This window comes from Anabrus simplex, chromosome 4, assembly GCF_040414725.1.
Source record: "Anabrus simplex isolate iqAnaSimp1 chromosome 4, ASM4041472v1, whole genome shotgun sequence".
Lineage (NCBI taxonomy): Eukaryota > Metazoa > Arthropoda > Insecta > Orthoptera > Tettigoniidae > Anabrus > Anabrus simplex.
The window spans coordinates 147784041-147805576 of record NC_090268.1 but is presented as its reverse complement, the minus strand read 5'-3'; the positions used below and the strand labels follow the sequence as shown (position 1 = coordinate 147805576).

Genomic DNA, 21536 nt, shown 5'->3' with positions numbered 1-21536 from the left:
ATATCAATAGCGCAACGGGTAAATATATATGTACCGGGAAGTAGGCCTACACCTCAACGCCTTAATGAACTCATCTATCGAACAAAAGTGGAAACTACTACAACAGGAACTTAGAACTTTAATCAGAAGATGTCACCACTGGAAAATTAAGTAATTGTTTTATTGTGAAGTTTCCTCAACTGAGTGAATTTCTCCTTGTTTTGTTTGCCATTCATCAAGAAGTTTGGACATTCTTCCACAGATGACACTACCAAAAAACTATGATAATGCACCCTGGTGCAAGGTGTAAGAACTTATAACGTAAAGAAGTTTTGTATTCCTAAGTTTTCCATAACTGATCTACGTTCACTTATTTTTGGGTTGGCAATACTTCCTTTTCTTTCCGCCAGTTTTGAATCTAGCCAATCGGGAATTTTTGTAATTAATTTTCAACCAATCCTGCATTTCTTGTTCACTTTGTGTTAGCCAATAAAATTTAAGAGGGTGTGTCCTGATTAGTCTCGAATGATCTCGAACCTTCCCTGAGGGTATATAAACTGAGGCGTTTCATGTTTCCTGGCCAATTGATCGTCGTCTATCTGAGTGTGTGTGTTTAAGCAGGAAGCGGGCGGCCTCTTTTGTCGGCAGCTAGAACATCTACAAGGTAATGGTCACATAATTCCATCTTTCTTGCTGTAGCCGCAAATTATTCTGAGGGGAAGGTCCGAATCTTTAACTATGTAATCTACTTTTCTAAAATGTAACCTTTAATGTAAAATCTTCATAAAATCTTTAATTGTAAATCGGGGATAGAGAGTGAGTTACCCTCTCGAGTTCCCCTTCATCTTGGTTTGAGGTGACTTCGTTTTGTAACGGTGTTCTTCCTGTAATGTGTTAAAGTGATTTCCATGCGAGCCACCTCAGTAGTTTGGGAATAGCCCCTGCTTCATCGGCCGAGAGCCCTATAGGTTTCATTATCTGGAGCGCAGTGTTTGCCTCCAATTCAGTTTGTGTTTCGGGCCGTTTACTAAACCTGTTCTTTTTCACAAAGGCCCCATATGTTGGGTACTAGATACCCCTGTTTCAAATTATAGCTGGGCCATGGAAGGCAATGAAGAAATCTACAATATTCACTTCTAACAGGTAAAAGAAATCCTAAAACTAAACATTTAGAAAAGTACCCGAGTTTAGCCGGGTGCTACACCTAGTAATACAATATTTCAAAGGGAAGTACAAATAAAAAGAAATGCGTTTAAAATGTAACAGAGTGAAGGTGTCCATTATTTTTTTGTAGTTTTTATTACGGCGATACCGTTGTTTACAGGGGTGAAAGAAGGTGCGGGCATGAATGGGTAGATATACGAGAATCGAAAGATTGATTTAAAACTCTAAACTTGGCAGTTTTATTTCTTTCCTTGACCTTTCCTTTTTAAATCTTAAATATTTACACTTGCTGAGTAAACAACAATAGACCAGAAACGAAGCTAGCTCGTAATCTTGCGTGACAAAATTAGAATAAAACAACCGCTGTTTACAATATGAGCTTGAAGCTCCCAATTTACAGACTGTACACGAGCACAACTGGTCACTTTTAATCAACAGTCAAGGGGACGAATCTCACAATTGCTTTTACACGATTACTAAGAGCATATTTGCTCCACAAAATTATCTAGGAGACTGCTCTCCACACATCATACCATTCCAGGCTTACAAAGGCACCATTCAACCTTTACGTTAATAATAAGAGCGTCTACGTTCTATAAATTTACACTTAGGAATCTATTTCCGAAAATTCACACCTTTTAGTCCTATCGAAGGCACAACCTACATTTAATTAAATTTAACTGTGTTAAATGCTCAACAGTCTGATATCTTAAGCATAGAACGAATGACACCAATTGTAACAGGGGTAAAACGTAGCCATACTACCAGGCCTTTGGTCAAAACAAAAGGTTAAATTACCGGCCCATAAACACAAAATGGTAAGGTGATCTCTGGCACTCCTGGAAATTTACATTACATGTATAAATCCCTATTTGAGCTTATGGACCGACGTTACAGAGGTGACTAGATAGAGAAAAAAGTTAAGTTACAGAATTTACAAGACAAAAGAGTTAAAAAAATCATAGTTGTGAGCGAACACAAGAGGGTACATCACTTTCTGTTCCCTAATTTCGATTCTTTCGGACTGTTTGAAATTTACATATTAGAAAATGAAGTTACATTACTAAAGGTTTGAAACCCCTTCCCTTCAAGGTAGCTTTGAAAGACTATCAGATTTTAACGTGGGTCTGCCATTACCTTGAGCTGGTGGACCTCCTGAAGATGGACGAGGCGCCGCAGCCTCCTTTACGAGCACACACTAAACGTAGACTGGAGCGATCACAAAGACAACTTAGTCCCAAAAGCCCCAACTTTTATAGTAGAGGAGAAGGTTTCAGAAAACTGGGTTAAGGCCCGACACACCCCCAATTCTCATTGGATAATCAAATAAATACCAGAAAATTTTGATTGGATGAAAAATAAATATACACAATTTTTCATTGGCCAACATCTTAAGTTGGCGGGAAGAGATAGAAGTGTTTATAACTTTTGAACATTAAAAAAAAACACTAAATTTTCCAGTTTAGGAAACCTTTACATACAAAATTACCCTTGAATTTTAATAGTTCATCTTCACCCCAGAGTTTATAGTAGTGACATCTGTTGAGAAATGTTTAAACTTCTTGCGCTAGTGGTTGCATGTGTTATATTTCAGATGGCATTCTCCAAGGCGCTTAATTTAAATGAACGGGGCGTGTGTACCTCCGGCACAGTTTTATTACTTTTCCCCGCCTGTTTTCATGTTTTCGTTCATTAATTGAATCACTGCCATCTCGTCCTTCTGTTGTATTTTGTTGATTGACTTCGGTTGTCCTTCAGACGAAGATATTTTCTCTCTATTCTACTATTTTCCATGGCAGTATTAAGGTTTAGGCCGACAGTTAGTTGTAAACCTGCATCATGCAATAAAATGGCCGAAAATATTTTAGTGAAGGAAGGTGGTTCATAAGACCCATTGTTTGAAGCACAAACCACAGTTTCACTATGTTGAGAAAATGTCGTTATTCGATTAGACTGGATTTTGATAACTGATTTCTTCGCTTTGTATTTTTGTGAAAAAATTGGTTGAAGCCCAGCATCCCAATGCCTCATGTATTCTGTCCCATTTACAGCTTTCAAAAGTGTAGTTTTATCGAGAGTTCTTGAGGATATCAATAGATTTTACCAAAATATATATTTCTTCCACTTCCTTATTTTGATACTGCATAACACAAAGTTTTATCGACAAACAGACATCAAACATAATACTCAAGATATACAAATGAAATTATGCAGAAGAGCAAGAATACGTATATCACCTAAAAAGGTTTTGTGGAGTTATATACCCCTTGTACAGTCAATCAAGAAATGAATGACCGCATGGTATTGTAGAAGTTCCTCGCAGCTGCACTTTTGTTTCCAGAAATAATTGAACCTTCAGATAGGATGTTTGTTGTGGCTATCCACACGGTTTATATTTACATGGAAGGTGAATTATACTTTGACAATAATTACAATTGAGTTCGATGACATATTTAATGCGAGGGACGTAAAAAAACCTTCTGCGCATTTGTTATTGAGGGGCTATTTATTATAACTCGCCAGTTGTGATATATGTAAGCGGATGTATAATATTGCTCTTTATATCAATCAAAACAGCATGTTCCTAAGAAGATGAAAGATTGCTGGTTTGATTCCCATAGATTAGTCAGGTATTGTAAACTGCTATACACATTTCATTTATAGGAAGTAGGGATAGGTATGATTTACCAAGGGAGGTGGTCGCTACATTTCAAATCATTTAGATAAACAACTGAGGGGAAATCTACCACCTGGGAGACAGCCCTGAATGCATATCAGTGGCGATTGATTAATTGATTGATTGATTGATTGATTGATTGATTGATTGATTGATTGATTGATTGATTGATTGATTGATTGATTGATTGATTGATTGATTGATTGATTGATTGAGGTCGCTTAATCTTAGTTCCTGAGAAAGTATAATATTTATCAGTAGGAGCCTAGATTCTTACGTAAATATATTCCAACAAATAAAAATGAAGTATGTCGGCGAATTGTGACTCATATGGTTCTACCTCTGTCACATAGTATTACATATTTTTTTTACATATTATGTGAAGAGTTAACATTTTTGTACAAACCTAAGTAAGTATTAGAAAAAATTTAAAAAAAATTGTCAGCTCCTTTAATTTTCAGAATATAGTAAAATAATTGGCGAATTTCATCGAATAAAGTAGACCTTCAGTTGACTTTAAAATTCTTTTAAAATTGGGATTTCTAACCTTTTGTCTGTGAAATACAGTAGGTCCATGTCTCTCAACTGCATACAACAGCACTATAACACGTTCTCAAACTCCGGGATGGCTATGTGCCTTTCATTGGTCAGAGTTTCTAACAAACTCCATTCGTCGCCATAAGACATATCTGTGTCGTGCGACGTAAAACAAATAGGAAAAAAAAAAATAACAAACTCCATAACGAAAGCTAAGTTATTCGATCTCTCTGTCTGTTTAGAAGATCATTACTGGATAACAAGAAGAGCCTCCGGAAGACATTTAACCCGACTAGTTTTAAAATATTTACCGGTGACCTGCTATGTTCAACAGAGCAGGTGAAGCCACCTGGGTGAGGTATTGGTCATCTTCCCCAGTTGTATCCCCATACCAAAAGTCTCACGCTCCAGGACACTGCCCTTGAGGCGGTGGAGGTGGGATCCCTGGCTGAGTCCGAGGGAAGAACCAACCCTGGGGGGTAAACACATTAAGAAGAAGAAGAAGAAGAAGAAGAAGAAGAAGAAGAAGAACACTATTTCATACTTAATTACATATTTTAGAGTACCGGAAGATACTACATTTTTATGTACATATATCGCACTTTGATATTGCATAAAAAATCTGGGCCCTATTTATTAGTTAATGTTGTCGATATAGGGGCTTTGAGGCCCCCCTTGTACCTGAAATATTCTTAGATATCCCCTCATGTGATGATGTGCTTTTTGATGTTGCAGCAGACGACGCTGACGTCGCAACCGCGGACGAGTGGCGGCAGTCTGAGCAGCAAGTCCGTGCGGTCCAGAGGGGATGGCATGGACTTATGCTACGTCACGGAGAGGATCATCGCTCTGTGGATACCTGGGGATGTGGGAAAGGCAGCGTACCGCCAAAAACAGCAGCAGGCTGCTCACATGCTGCAGACCAAGCATGGCAATAACTATATGGTAAGTAGTGTCTCATAAACAAGGAGTGGTCATTATTATTACTATTATTATTATTATTATTATTATTATTATTATTATTATTTGTTTGTTTGTTTGTTTGTTTGTTTGTTTGTTTGTTTGTTTGTTTGTTTGTTTGCTTGTTTGTTTGTTTGTTTGTTTGTTTGTTTGTATCAGCCTACTTTGCCTGCTGCCATTTCTTGATGGATACAGTACTTTTGCATCCATCTCTTAGCACAGGCCAGAGTAAAGTGTAGCTTCCACCGAAGTCCCAGTCTCATCCATGGCTGTGACAATATGGAAGCTGCTGGGGTATGGGTGGTGCTGAGTAATGGCATTCAGAGCACGACTAGTGCATCTGAGTGCTATGAAAGGTGTTGCTCATAGGGTCAGTCGTGAGGAAAGCAATGGCAAACTACCTCACTCCTCGCCTTGCCTCGTACGCCTCATTTTGGTGCTGCCATTGGTTTTTGCGGTTTCCTTATAACCGCATAACCTTTGGTGGTGCTATTTGAGGATCCAACCAGCATCTCCTGTAGGTCCCTTTCAATCTTCTTGAACGAAGTTGGCTGTATCTTTAAAATAGGTAAAGATCTAGTTCGATAACGTATGGGTTTCAATCTTAGCAAGTGGCCATAAAATGCAATTCTCCTTCTCCGCATGACATCAGAGATCTTCTGGACGTGAGTATAGAGCTCATAGTTATGGCGACGTCTATATTCATCTTTGTCTTTAATTGGGCCAAGAATTTCCCTTAAGATCTTTCCCTCTTTAATTTCCAATTTTTCTATCAGGCCTTTCTTGTTCATAGCAAGGCATTATTATTATTATTATTATTATTATTATTATTATTATTATTATTATTATTATTATTATTATTATTATTATTATTATTATTATTATTATTATTATTATTTATTATTATTATTATTATTATTGTCCGACTCGTTGGCTGAATTGTCAGCGTACTGGCCTTCGGTTCAGAGGGTCCCGGGTTCGATTCTCGGCCAGTTCGGGGATTTTAACCTTCATTGCTTAATTCCAGTGGCCCGGGGGCTGGGTGTTTGTGCTGTCCCCAACATCCCTGCAATTCACACACCACACACAACACTATCCTCCACCACAATAACACGCAGTTACCTACACATGGCAGATGCCGCCCACACTCATCGGAGGGTCTGCCTTACAAGGGCTGCACTCGGCTAGATATAGCCACACGAAATTATTATTATTATTATTATTATTATTATTATTATTATTATTATTGTTGGAAAACACCAGAAGGCCCCGTCCAGAAGGTAGAAAAGTATAAGTACCTTGGAGAATATATAACAGGAAGGAAAAGGGGCAGCGATGGGATTAAAGGGAGGGTGAAAAAGATGAGGATGACTTACCTTGCGACCAGGGAAGTGTACACTCGTGATCAGAACAATTCCTGGTGGACAGGAAAACAGGTAACGTTTGGGCGTAAATTACGATGTACCCTGAGGAAAGAGGAGAAGCAATTGAAGCAACCTGACATGCGTCCGTCCTCCAGGTGCTGTGGCTTGTGATGTTATACGAACTCAGAGGTAACTCCCAACACCATTTTCTCGGGAAGTGTTTAAGGTGGTTAAACATTCTATGTGTTTTCCTAATCAAGGAAAACAATTAATTAACTGCAATTTAATTGTAAAGACATATGCACGATGTAAACCCGCCCAAATACGTACGACATTTAAGTGTTTGATCAGCGCTGATAATAACGCCATAGGAACGGTTTTTGCGTCTCTGGTGATAAATATTTAATGCCAGGTTATTTTTACTTTGGCTGTTGAGGATAAAATATATAATTTTAATAATAATGCACCATCCTTTGCTGGCGAGATGTAGTGTTTACAGTGCACTGTGTCTTGTGGTATGGGCTGAGCAATCAACCTGACTTAATTAAAATCCCCACCCGGCAGAGAATCGAAACCGGGACCATCTAAACCGAAGGTATCGTCGCCGACCATCAAGCTCAAAAGCGAGACTTTTTTGAGGTGCCACAATGTAGAACATATTTTCTAGCTCTTAAGTTTCAATATTCGAGAAATGATGGTCAGAGGGCAACATCAATTTCTGTTAAACGAAACTTTTCCACATCATTAATAAAAGATCGTTTGAAAAAAATACATTCGGACGACAGCAGGGAGTCGTCATCATCATCATCATCATCATCATCATTTTATAGTTCCAGTTTCCCGGGTATTCTTCCACGCTGTCTTCTTGAGATACGTTCTGTTGTTAATGACGTCCTCCAGTGTCCTTCCTCGATCTGTAATGTCCATCTTTACGATGTCCATCCAGTGGGTTTTTGGTCTTCCCACAATCTGTTTTCCTGCTGGATGTCCCTCCAAGTTAAACATAAGCTGTCCTTGTTGGCTCCATCCTCATTACGTGCCCAATGATGCCTCAATCCCAGCTTCCTTTCTAACCATGCCATACGATATCAAGGAGTAAAAGTTATTTTTAAATCAAATAAAAATGACTTAGGGACTCAAACCTGTGCATCTTACATTACAGAACCAGTGTCTTGAGTACCATAATATTGGAACGCGCCTCTGAATTGTGGTGTGGATTATATTTGGTACTTGAAAATTAAAACTCTAAAATCTCGAAAATTAGAATCTATTTGACAAATTTTCCAAATGGGTATTAATTTTGTAGCCTATCCAGATTCTTGCGAAAATCTCGATAAAATCAGTGTCTGCTACACGGTAGACTTCCATTGTTAGGGCTATTTTATCGGTTTTAAGAAGCAGAATGTGATGGAAAATGCTTTATTTAGCAATGAATTGGTGAGAACGGGGTTCTACCTCTCTCGTTTCTTCGTCATAGGTCAGCTGGGTCGCGCGATTAAGAATAATGTGAGTGTGTGACCAGTGTTTTGAAACGCGAAAGTGGGGCGATGACCTGCCTGCTGTTTTATGTTGCCACGATCGTGTTTTGGTTGCCAAATAAAGGCATAAGATTAAATAATTAATTGACATTGTGATGTTTATTATTGCTTTTAAAGGCTTTCCAGTTAAGCGAACCAAAACAGGACAGAAGACTGCTGCAGGCTCTGAGGATATCTAGGACGAAAGCATGTGATCGTTGATAGTTCTTCTTTCCCAGCTGATGTGGAAAAAGTTTGGGTAAACAAAACTCATTGCTGTTGCCCTCTGACCCTCATTTCTCGAATATTGAAACTTCGAGCTAGAAAATTACATTTTGTACATTGTGGCATCTCAACAAATTCTGACCCTTCAAAAGGTTAAATAGAGGTTTATTTAAAATGTTACAAAGCGGGCGCGACTACAATTTTCAATTCAAACGGGAATCGAACCTGGACCCCTATGCACCAAAGGCTGCTACTCTGCTCTTTTAGCCCAGGAACCGTACATCTACGAGATTTCCAAATAAATTACAATATGAAATAAACTTTTCTTCAACATATTCTAGTTATTTTTAAGGCTACTGGGGCCACTGGCTCATTTTGAGATTTAACAGTAATGTTTTTGATTGATTTTTCGTCCCACTAACTACTTTTACGGTTTTTAGAGACGCCGGCGTGCTGGAATTTTGTCCAGCAGGAGTTCTTTAACGTGCCAGTAAATCTACCGACGCGAGGCTGACGTATTTGAGCACCTTCTAATACCACCGGACTGAGCCAGGGTCGAACCTGCTAAGTTGGGCTCAGAAGGCCATCGCTCTACCGTCTGAGCTACTCAGCTGTCATTTTGAGTTTCGGCTTCGCGTTTAAGACCAGATAACCTTCCTGATGTCACATGATTTCTGAGGTGAAAATTCCAGTCGGGGATCTACAGGGATTCCAATCTTGACGCTCTGGGTGGAAAGCCAACCGCTTGGTTACTATGACTGAATATTTGCGCAGTTGAAAAACGGACAGTGAAAACTTCATCATAAGACCATTTTTTTTCTGTAGGATGTAAAATAATCTTTGTACGTGTCGAATTATAATTTTGTGTGGTTATTGCTATTCTGCTGCAGCCCTTGTAAGGTAGACCGTCCGAAGAGGGTGGGCACCATCAGCCGTGTATGAGAAACTGCGTGTCATTGTAGTGCAGGATAGTGTTGTGTGGGTTGCGGGGATGTTGGGGACAACACAAACGTCCAGTCTCCGAGGCAACAGAATTAACCATTTTTAAGGTTAAATTCTCCGACCCGACGGAAATTGAATCCGGAGCCCTCTGAACCCAAGGCGACTATGCTGACAATTCACACAATTGATTACCGGCCAGTACTTCGTTTCTATCTTGGATGAAGCGCTGGATGGCCAATCCTATCTGTGGCTTCATTTTCTGTCCGTCGTTAGTTACCCCACTGTCGGCAGTCCTGAAGATGGTTTTCCGTGTTTTCCCATTTTCACACCAGGCAAATGCTGGGGCTGTACCTTAATTAAGGCCACGTTCGCTTCCTTTACACTCCTATCCCATCGTCATGGATAAATGGTTAGCGTGCTGACCTTTGGTCCGCGGTGTCCCGGGTTCTATTCCCAGCTGGGTCGGGGATTTTAACCTTCGTTGGTTAATTCCAATGGCTCGGGGACTTCATCACAGGAAGGGCCGCCCATCCTCATAGACGTGCAGGTTGCCTATATGGTGTCAACTCCAAAGACCTGCACCAGGCCTCTTCGGAGACATTACGCCATTATTATTATTATTATTATTATTATTATTATTATTATTATTATTATTATTATTATTATTATTATTATTATTATTATTATCACCCCATCGTCGCCATAATACATATCTGTGTCGGTGCGACGTAAAGCAAATTGTTAAAAAAATGCTTACTACCTAGAACTTATACAGTTTTATTTTTAAAAATAAATTTTGGCTTTCGATCTTGTCGATCATGCAGCCAGCTGCGATTTTGTATTTTTTTAAATTGTAAATTGTTTTTATGAATTGTACGTATACATTTAACACGAACATAAACACCTAGTCCCCCGATCTAGGGGAATTAACCAGACGAAGTTAAAATCCCCTACCCAGACGGTAATCGAACCCGGGGTCACCGCGAACAAAAGGCCATTGCGCTGAAATCTGTACCGTTTGAGAGCGATTTCTCTAATGGAACACATCCTTGCGCGCACGATAATGATACGTCATGCTGTGCGACTATCTCACACCATTTAGGACGTGACATATGATGCACCGTGGCGCCACCATGTGTTCAAACAGGTCATTGGAAATCTGTGACATGCAAAATTCTCCAGACTTCCATCTGTTATGTTGTCCTCCTCGGTAGTGTAACGGTTAAAGCTATTAGCTGCCGACCTTCAAGTTACGGGTTCGAATTTTGTCTCCGTCAGAGATTGAAGATTGTCATTGACTGTTACGTTGTTAAGAAGCTCCCTGTGGAGCATCTCGTCAGAAAAAGCGAGGACTCGTATTTACTGTTTCATTGGGGGCAAGCTGGGTGCTTGAAAACTTGCTCAACTCATTCACAAGGATGATAGTTACATAACATGATGACACACAGCGTTTCTCGATGGGGTAAACCATTACTCGTCAGATTGAGTAGCTCAGACGGTTAAAGCAGGCGGGTTCGATCCCGGCTTAATCTAATGATATTCGAAGGTACTCAAATGCATCGGCCTCAGGTCACCAGGTTTACCGTCATGTTAAAAAACTCCTCCAGGACAAATTTTCAACACCTCAGCGTCTCTAAAAACCATTTAAAATGTTTTACTTTGCGTTGGCTCAGATACGTCTGACGGCGACGATGGGATAGGACAGTGCTAGGAGTGGGAAGGAAGCGACCGTGTGCTTAATAATAATAATAATAATAATAATAATAATAATAATAATAATAATAATAATAATAATAATAATAATTTGCCTGATGTGAAAATGGGAAATCACGGAAAACATATTCGGGGATTCCACAGTGGGGTTCGAACCCTCATCTCCCGAATGCAAGCTCAGTTACGTGACCCGAACCGCGTAGCAAGCTCACTTGGTCTTAAAATTATACGTGAGACGTAAAAGCTAGTTATTCTAATTATTATTATTATTATTATTATTATTATTATTATTATTATTATTATTATTATTATTATTATATTGTTTTTACGTCCCACAAACGACCTTTTGACAGATTTCGGAGACGCCGAGGTGCCGGAATTTTGTCCCACAGGAGTTCTTGTAAGTGTCAATAAATATAACGACATGTGGCTGACATATGTGAGCACCTTCAAATGCCACCAGATTGAGCCAGGATTGAACTCTCCAACTTTACCTGAACAGTATCGTTATTGGTTCCCATCCAGACAGTCAGGGCTTTAATTGCAGTCAGTGAAGATAAGTTTTTGAAATGCAAGGCGCATCTTCGCGATTTCGATTCCACATAAACTGTAATATCAACTTCTAATTATCATAACCTAAACACTATACTGCTGTTGCTAAAATATCAGGTCTGGTAATCATCATCATCATCATCATCATCATCATGGTCTAGACCAGGGCTGACGAATCTATGACAGGCGTGCTACTACATAATACGCAAACACGATTTCTGTGGCGCGCCACTGACATATTTTAATGTCTGTTTACCTGTAATAAATACAGGCGAATTTCGATATCTGGAAGTGCTTATGGAGGCTGAAAACACTTCTAGTTATTGAATATTTGAGGTATAGATTAACGTACACACTACTTCGACTCCACCAATACCATTATAATTTCTCTGTGTCTACAAGTTGGTGTTTTAAAACCAGCTGTAATATGCCTTTATGGGGAACAATCTCATTTTGGATACTTACAAATTCGTATTAAAGAGAAGTCCGTAATGTTCCTTTACTGTTTCTTTGTAACAATGTGCTCTTTGCAAATTTCTCTGGCATATTGACAGTGCCAAACACGTCCTCGCCAAAATGATGACTGTCCTTGACTAAAGCTGCGAAATCTGGCCAGGGCTGAACCAAGCCACCAGACCAGGAAACTCCCAACTCACACACAACCCCGTACTGTCAACAGCTTGCTGAGTGTTGTAAAGTACGTTAAGTAGAATTTTAAACGGCTATGGTATCCAATTCCATGGGTAAATGGTTGGCGTGCTCGCCTTTGGTCACAGGGGTCCCGGGTTCGATTCCCGGCGAGGTCGGGAATTTTAACCTTAATTGGTTAATTTCGCTGGCACGAGGGCTGGGTTTATATGTTGTCTTCATCCTCATTTCATCCTCATCACGACGCGCAGGTCGCCTACGGCCGTCAAATATAAAGACCTGCACCTGACGACCCGAACTCATCCTGAGATATCCCGGCACTAAAGACACATTTCAACGGCTATGGCGTTCTGAATAAAGTGTAGAGTTTGCTTGTACTTATTTTATTTTATTTTATTTTATTTTATTTTATTTTATTTTATTTTATTTTATTTTATAACTTCAATAATTATAGGGTTGCCACTAGGACAAAATATACTTCATTTTTCAATAATACAAAACCTACCATCACTGTTTAACAGGTTATAAAAAATACTATGTAATGAATCATATGACCATTGAATATGAAATGTCGTTCACATACAGTACAAAAAGGAATTAAGAAACAAAAAGTACGCACGCGATATTCTTGACTGTATAAACGGTTTCTCAAAATTAATATTGAACAGCAGATGACAGCTACTAATGTGTTTGTCAACAGATGTTTTCTAAACGTAATGAAACCGGGCGAGTTGGCCGTGCGGTTAGGAGCGCACAGTTGTGAGCTCGCATCCGGGAGATAGTGCGTTCGAACCCCACTGTCGGCAGCCCTTACGATAGTTTTCCGTGGTTTCCCATTTTCACACCAGGCAAATGCTGGGGCTGTGCTTTAAATAAGGCCACGGCCGCTTCCTTCCCATTCCTAGGCCTTTCCTGTTCCATTGTCGCCATAAGATATATCCGTGTCGGTGCGACGTAAAACAAATAGCAAGAAAAAAAACTAATGAAGTCCAAAACTGCGATAGGAATTTAGGAACTGTTCCCCGGAATGACTTGTGTTCAGGTTCCTTCTAGAGGAAGTAGATTTTCGTGAGGATGATGTGTTCGCATAAGCGTAATGTTACGCATGATTTCGAATTACAGAAACACATTTTGCATCTGGGTTTGAAATATCCTTCGAAGTATCGAAAAATTCGAGTAATAGAACCCCGATTTATACAAAATATAAATACGTAAAACATACAAGATTACGTCTCGAAACGAAAATCCCTTCGAGATATCGAAAATTTCGAGTTATATAGTTCGAGTGGCTGTAGGTTGAAACTCTAGGAACACACTATATTTTAACTTTTAAGATATTTAAAATAGCCTACTTACATTTAAAAAAAGCCGGTAACTATCCACACATATTATACAACGAACTTCTCCTAAATTTTGAAACAGAAAGCTTGGAACTGAGGAAACAAAAGGATGACATGAAGTTTATGTTCAAAACTGTAAATTCTATTATTGACAACCTGACTTTTTATGCCTATTTAGCTTTCACGTGCCCGACTTTAATACGAGGACAAATGTAACCTTTCAGAATAAAAAAAGTCAGAACAACTGCTTAAAAAAATTCCCCACTCTACAGTGTCTACAACAGTGCAGATCAGGAAAACAATTCTTTACACTTCTGTGTACCGCTTTTTACGACAATTCACCATCTCCGTGAAAGCTGTGTAAATAACTTGTAATGCTGATTTGAAACACACAAAGTATTTTAAAAATTCTACATTAAGCCCTCTCTCAGAAATGTAATTATAAGTGTTAGAACTAGAAGAAAATAATAGTTTATGTTACCGTGTTTTTGTGGAGCGGAGAGGTGAAAGAAGGTGCGGGCATGATAGGGTCGATATAAAGCAATCAGAAGATTAATTTAAAACTTTCAAGTTATAGCTATTCTTTCTCTGCTATTTTTTAATTTCTTTTCAAGGACAAACTTTACAATTCAGGTACAAAAGTTCATAAGATTGGGTAGCAATTTTAGAAAATCGAATAACAATAAATTAACAGCTTCGAGCTTGAAGCTCCCTAATTATACATTCTCCAAGAGCGATGTGACTTCTTTCAAAAACAGTAAAGGAGACGGCTCTCCTAATTCCCTTTACACCATAGTCAGAGCATCTTTGCTCTACAAGTTTATCTAGGAGACTGCCTTCCGAACCTTATAACATTACAGCCTTCCAAAGGCACCCAACTTTTACATTAATAACCAGAGCACCTTTGCTCTGTAAAATTTAGACTTAGGAACCTACTTCCAGAAAGGTCCCGGCCTATCAAAGACACCTACATTTTACAATTCATGCAGTATTCACTGTCTTATATGCTCGACAGTCTACATCTTTACATAAAAAAGGAAACAGAGTTTAACAGGGGTATCGAGTGCCTATTCTACCAGGCCTTTGAGAAAAAGAACAAGTTAAGTTACTGGCCCAAAAGTCAAAATGGTGAGGAGACGGACACTTACGCTCCTTGAAATTTGAAATGAAAGGTCTAAATCCCTATTTCGGGTTATGGTCCGAAGTTACAGACGCTAAGCCTGTACTACTGAGGTGACTAGATAATGGAGAGAATATTTAAGTTACAAGGATTACAAACTGAAAATGGTTAAAAAATCATAGTCACCTCGAAATTAAGACGATATGGAACACGAGAGGGTCGCTCACTCTATATTCCCTGATTACGATTAAGTTGCTTTGACTTATTTGAAATTTACATTTAAAATTGAAATTTACATTTTAGAAATTTAAAGTTACATTATTAAAGATTGGAAACCTTCCCCTCGAGATAGCTTTCAAGGACTATCACTTAGTTAAACCAGGGCTGCCATTACCTTGAGCAGATGAACTTCTCGACGATGGACGAGGCACCTCCGCCTCCCTTCACAACCACTCACACTAGACTGGAGCGATGAATAATACGACCTGGTCGAAAATGTGCCAGCTTTTATATCCGAGAGCAACGTTCCAGAAAACTCTGGGCTAAGACACAACACACCCCCAGTTTTGATTGGGTAATTAAATAAATACAAGACATTGTTGATTGGCTGAGAAATAAATATACCAAATTTTCAATTTGCCAACATCTCAAGTTGGCGGGAAGAGATAGAAGTGTTGCAAACATTAACACTCCAAAAACGAAGAACAATCAACTCAGTTAGAAAACCTAGGAATACAATATTACTCTTATCATTTTAGTAGTCAATCTTCACACCAGAAGGCATAATATAAATGTATAGTAGACATCCACATCCAAACTTCTTGTATTAGTTGTTGCGAATTTTAGACGATAGATAGCATTCTCCAAGGAGCTTCATTTAAATGAATGGGGCGGGTGTGCCTTCCGGTACAGTTTAGATATGAAATTATTTTTATATTTTTTATTTTACTCTTTCTTGTAGAGATTAAATTAGATTAGATATGAAATAATGTTCTTTCTGATTGTAAATATGATATTATGATAGTTCCGATATTAAGTTATTAGACTAGTTTCGATACGAAATTATGCTTTTTATCTACTTGTTTCTTGTAAGGGTTAGAAATAATGTTTCTTTCTCATTGTTAATATAATATTAGAATAACTTAGATATTAGATTATTAGACTGAATCGAAACATGAAAGATAAACACATGTAAATAATGTCCACTATAATTGGGATTAGAAATTCTGTATTGCGCAGTAAATAATTTAATTAATTAATTAATAATATGTTACAATTAATTCCTTGTCCACACATTTTACAAATGTTATTAGGTTAAAAATAAAATCATGAACCATTCAGTCGAACGGATTTATGTGTAATGCAATCTTATACCTAATTGAAGACAACGGAGAAGAGGGGGGGTTATGGTGATTTTAAAAGAAAATAACCGATAGCACACTAGACTGCAGAAAATAATAGACACGACCTTAATTGACACACTAGTCGGAAAAGGTAGCAATCCATGCCCTAGACCTAGACTAACATAAACAACGATATTAGAGAATTATTTTGACCTCCTGTCCAGTTTACTGCCACAGATTATGTTCCCAAGATACCCGTCTTCTACGACTGGCGGAAGCTGACAACAACCTGTAACTCAATTCCTTTTGTATCCTCAGGTTATAAGACCAGTTATACATCGTTTCATTTAACCCTTTGTAATGCTTCTAGAAGCCTTCTAAGTGGTGTGCTCTGCCGCCAGGTGTTCAACTTGTCGGAGCCTCGACGAGCTGCCCGCAGTCAACACGAGAGAGTGCGCGAGCTGGGCTGGTCGGCAGATCTAGCGCCGCCTCTCGAGAGGTTGTGTAACGTCTGCAAAGTCATCGACTCGTGGCTCAGCGGGGACTCTCATCGGATCGCCGTACTACATGCGAGGTAAGGTGTAACATTTCATACGGTAAGGAAGTGACTGATATTGATCGAGCGGCTGTCATAACCTTCGACACCCTCCCCATCAACGGAGATTCCAAATTGTTTCAGCTCTCTGATCGCTAAATAGCCCTTGAACTTCGTTGATGATGGTTATTGTTTTAATATCAAAAGAGGACACTATATCGTCCCTTGAAGCCAATTTGTTAAGAAGGAAGCCATTGTTTCTCTGCGTCGACTCATTTAATACAGGGTAGTTGGAAACAACGTGGACGGGGTATATGAGTGTTAAGAGTATTGGTCAAGCTTAGGGATGCCATAGGCCTATGTCCTTTTTTTACCCGAATTTGTCCTCTTTTTAACAGCACGAAGAGCGTCCTGCCGGATTTTCGAATAACATGACATATGTCCTCTTTTTGGGTGGTTTAAAAAATGATGTAAACTTCACGCGGTGTTTAGTCATCAAATTCACTGCCACATTGAAATAGGCAGCACTTTTTGTTTACAACTGTTGTTAGATTTCGTTTTCTTTCTAGCTCAGCGGTGTTTAAAGGTTGTGTCTGTGCATAAATTGAATTGTAAACGTTTTATTAAGTAGTATTTTGCCGCCAATACGAATTTTTCTTTTGTATTCCAAGTCATAATGCAAACACAGAGCGAATATTTTCATAGCTTAATTGACAGTGGACCAAGGACAGAAACAGGTTCACAATTGAGAGGTGTAGTGTGTTTGAAGGTCTTAGGGCGACGATGGTATAGGCAAGGCCTAGGAGTGGAAAGGAAGCGGCCGTGGCCTTAATTAAGGTACATCCCCAGCATTTGCCTGGTGTGAAGATGGGAAACCACGGAAAACCATCTTCACGGATGCGGACAGCAGGGTACGAACCCACTTTCTCCCGGATGCAAGCTCAAGCTGCGCATTCCTAACCGCACGGGGTTGGAACACTTGCACGGAGTGACAGTTGCACGGAGTGACACTTGCACGGAGCCTTTCACTCTACCTGACGAGTCAGAAGTAGGATGTTGACACTTGCACGGAGACTTTCATTATCTAACATGAGTCAGAAGTAGGATGGTCATACTAACATAAATTTTAGATACCTAATCTAATTTGATAGGTACTTTGACGAAGATGCACATAAATACCGGCCTCTACTGGAAATCCAATACCACACGCGTAAATGCTTCAACATGTAAGAAAATGACTCAAAAAGTATAAAATAGTCTTCGGCTCACCAGGTGCAGGTCTTTCCGATTTGACACCCGTAGGCGAACTGCGGGTCGTTCACCTAGCCCCCGTGCCAGCGGAATGAACCCAGAACCCATTATGGTTAAACTTCCCGACCCTGCCGGGAATCGAACCCGGGACCTCTGTGACCAGAGGCCAGCACGCTAAGCACTTAGCCATGGAGCCGGACAATAAATTCCATAAAATGACCACATAATGACTTACAACTTTATAAAATGACCTAATAATACAAAATGGCAAAAAATGACAAAAATGGCCTAATAAATTAGCTTTTTTTTTTTTTTTTTGCTATTTGTTTAACGTCGCACTAACACATCGAAGGTTTTCGGCAACGGAAGGGTGGGAGATTGGGAAGGTAGCGGCCGTGGCCTTCATTAAGGTACATCCCCAGCATTTGCCTAGTGTGAAAATGGGAAACCACGGAAAACCATCTTCAGGGCAGCCGACAGTGGGGTTCGAACCGAGTATCTCCCAAATGCAAGCCTACAGCTGAGCGACCCTAACCGCACGCCCACTTGCTCGGTAATTAGCATTTCTACAATGTGGGAACTATGATAAGGATTTCTATACAAGTTAGCAATGTCTATTTAGAACCAATTAAAAGATGACATGTCATCAAAACTCCTACCTCTGGTAATCAAGGTAGTGAATTCAGATGCAATTTATAAGTAATTGTTAAATTTATAAGTGTGGTGTAGGAGTAGCGTGCCTGCCTCTTACCCGGGTTCGATTCCCGGCCAGATCAGGGATTTTTACCTGAATCTCAGGGCTGGTTCGAGGTGATTAGATTAGAATTGAGGAGCTATCTGATGGCGAGTTAGCGGCGTTGGTGTAGAGAGACAAGAATAACTACAGTGAGGATTCGTCACGCTGACCACACGTCACCTCGTAATCTGCAGGACTTCAGGCTGAGCAGCGGTCGCTTGGTAGACCAAGGCCCTTCACGGGCTGTTGCGCCATGGGGTTTGTTTTTCAGGTCAATTTTATACATTGTAAGAGACATTTAGCCGACTTAGTGCCGTTTTACTAGGGAACACCACGGGGAGGTAGTCTCTTTGCGTTCCTCATAGATATACTTTTTTCACTTTACTCAAGTTCATTAAGTTTTGAACTTTTAAGTGCTGATTCAACATATTTGTATGATTATCCAGTGATATCCCATTGTCACATTTTTCTTTATTAATTAAGATTCAGAATATTTATATATTTACAATATTTACATGATTTTCAAATCCTGTAATATTCCAGGGTAATTTCACTGCAGTTTCTGAACGTAAGCAACACAAACTAGGAATGATCTTAGTTTGCCATCAACTTCAAGTGTTATTAAGGGCTTTGAAATCCTATCATCGATCTTCACTGCTGATTTCTTTCTTCTCTTCCCATCTATATTCAAAACTATCCTGTCAAATTGGTTACCGTAGTACTCTGCGTCATCTCGAAGAGTCTTGATCAGCGAATATACATTCGGGTGCGCTCAGCCTTCAGGAACGTTATTGGTCCGATGAAATGTCGTATGGCTTTTAGCGCCGCGATATCCCAGGACGGGTTCGGCTCGCCAGGTGCAGGTCTTTCTATTTGACTCCCGTAGGCGACCTGCGCGTCGTGATGAGGATGAAATGATGATGAGGACAACACATAAACCCAGCCCCCGTGCCGTAGGAATTAACCAATTAGGGTTAAAATCCCCGACCCGGCCAGGAATCGAACCCGAGACCCTCTGAACCGAAGGCCAGTACGCTAACCGTTCAGCCAACGAGTCGGACATTGGTCCGATGCCACCTTCCACAACAGTTCCATATATTCCTTGGCATGTGCTCGTTATCCAGCCAGTGATCGACGACATAGTCGTAAAACACCTGTAGATTCTGATTTTTAGGTGTGCTTTCGTGAATACATAGCCAACCATCATCAATCATTTCTAGCGGAACGTGCGCTAGTGCTGAACACATTCGAATATGAAGTCTAATTTCTTCCTTTTTTCTGTACGCAGTAACAAGGCCACAATCTTATACTTTCCTCCATAGACACTGATTAAAATGATAGTTGCAACCAAAAATCTCAGCTTGAGGAAACGGCGTTTTAACTGATGGGACGATGGCGATTTAAGTCCATAATAAGTGTCGCAGGGTTCCATCCTGGTACGTTGTTTTTAACAGCTTCCAAGAAACGAGCATATATTTTCCGTTTCTTGTTTGGTAACAGCGCGCAGACAGCTGGTATCGTGTTGGTTCCTTCCCAAGAACTTCCAAGATCGGCGTGGATGATAAATAACTGCCCAAACTGCTTGCTTGAACTGTTGAAGGTCCCGTCGACAAAGAATGAAGAGCAACTTGATAAAGCAGATTTTCCTTTCTCGCTGGCAAACACTAATATCCTGTCTATAGGCCCCCTGTTGTCGTCTTCATTAGGAATTTTCCACCGTCGTTCATTGCTATGTGTCTTTCCTGTATTATTACTCCTCCAGAATAGATCGGGTCTTTTGTAGGGCCCATTATTTTCCGTCGGATGCGATGTAATGATTCTATGTGATGACAGCGATGTCACAAGGCCGTAGCCTCTATTGAAGAGCTGACCTACTTCTTCTGTGTAAATTGTTGAAATCATACTCTCTGTTTCCCTTGCACGTTGTGGTTGTTTTTTTTTTTTTTCACTTTATTCGCCGCGTCGTCCGGAATGCAAACATGACTTGTCTCGCCTAAAACTGTATCATCTTTCGTTGTTATTCTTCCTTTACATTTACTTTTCTTGAAATATACGCACCGCCAATAAGTAATTTGATCTTTATTGGTATAGTCCACAATATACTGACGTCCACTGTAAATCAATAAAGGCTTTCCATAGCTGCAGAACAATTATCACCAATTCAACACGCAACACTAGTTGTCACAAGGTATCAACTGTAGCAATGAACTCCACTTACCGGGGGGGCCTCCCCCTCCCTGTTTCTGCATTCTAACCCTCCTTGGGCCTCCGTGCAAGTGTCACTATTTGAAATAGCCATGCTTAGTAATTTCCGGGAATTTTTGGCTTTCCGTGCAAGTGTCAACACATTCCATCTCAGTGCAAGTGTCACTCCGTGCAAGTGTCACAACTTCAACCGCACGGCCAACTCGCCCGACTGTATGTAAATGAATGTGTGTATTAAGATGCACACAAATCCGTAGTCCCCGAGCTAGAGGAATTACTTGGATGTAGCGGTTAAAATCTCTGACCTGGCCGGGAATTGAACTCGAGCCCCTCCGAACTGAAGATCACTACGCCTCCCATTCGACCAAGGAACCGGACAGTAACTTTGCTTTAACTATTGAATGAAATAATATGTTTCCTTGAACATTTTCGAATATTTCTTTGTTTAATATTAGTTCATCCCCTTTGGTTAACTTTCTATTTGTATTACAGAAAGATTTCGATCGAATGAAAAGATTTTTTTCCATTCTCTCACAAGAGAGAAGTCAGTAAAAGAAATATGATTGAAAAGAATTCTTCATAAGTGAGAGTTTTGAGCGGTTGGTCCTCTGCGAAGAATTGATGGAACTAGTATTAAATCATGACGAAAACGTAAAGAACTTGACCTTATTTTCTTGACACGGCATAAGCCCAAAAGCCTATATCATGTCTAAAAGTTGTTTCGTTAC

At 39.8% G+C, this 21536-nt stretch overlaps 1 protein-coding gene across 9 annotated transcripts in view; it reads left to right on the top strand.

Moving 5' to 3' along the window:
- The window catches only part of by (blistery), a 1249231-nt gene that overhangs the window by 883282 nt on the left and 344413 nt on the right, over positions 1–21536 (top strand). For 7 of the 9 annotated variants that reach the window (XM_067145280.2, XM_067145277.2, XM_067145276.2 and 4 more), the window contains 2 exons: positions 5093–5302; positions 16483–16655. In XM_067145280.2, coding sequence (XP_067001381.2) covers positions 5093–5302; positions 16483–16655 — 383 coding nt within the window. The remainder of the gene's footprint in view (positions 1–5092; positions 5303–16482; positions 16656–21536) is intronic. The other 2 variants (XM_067145279.2, XM_068227199.1) reach the window with 1 other exon arrangement.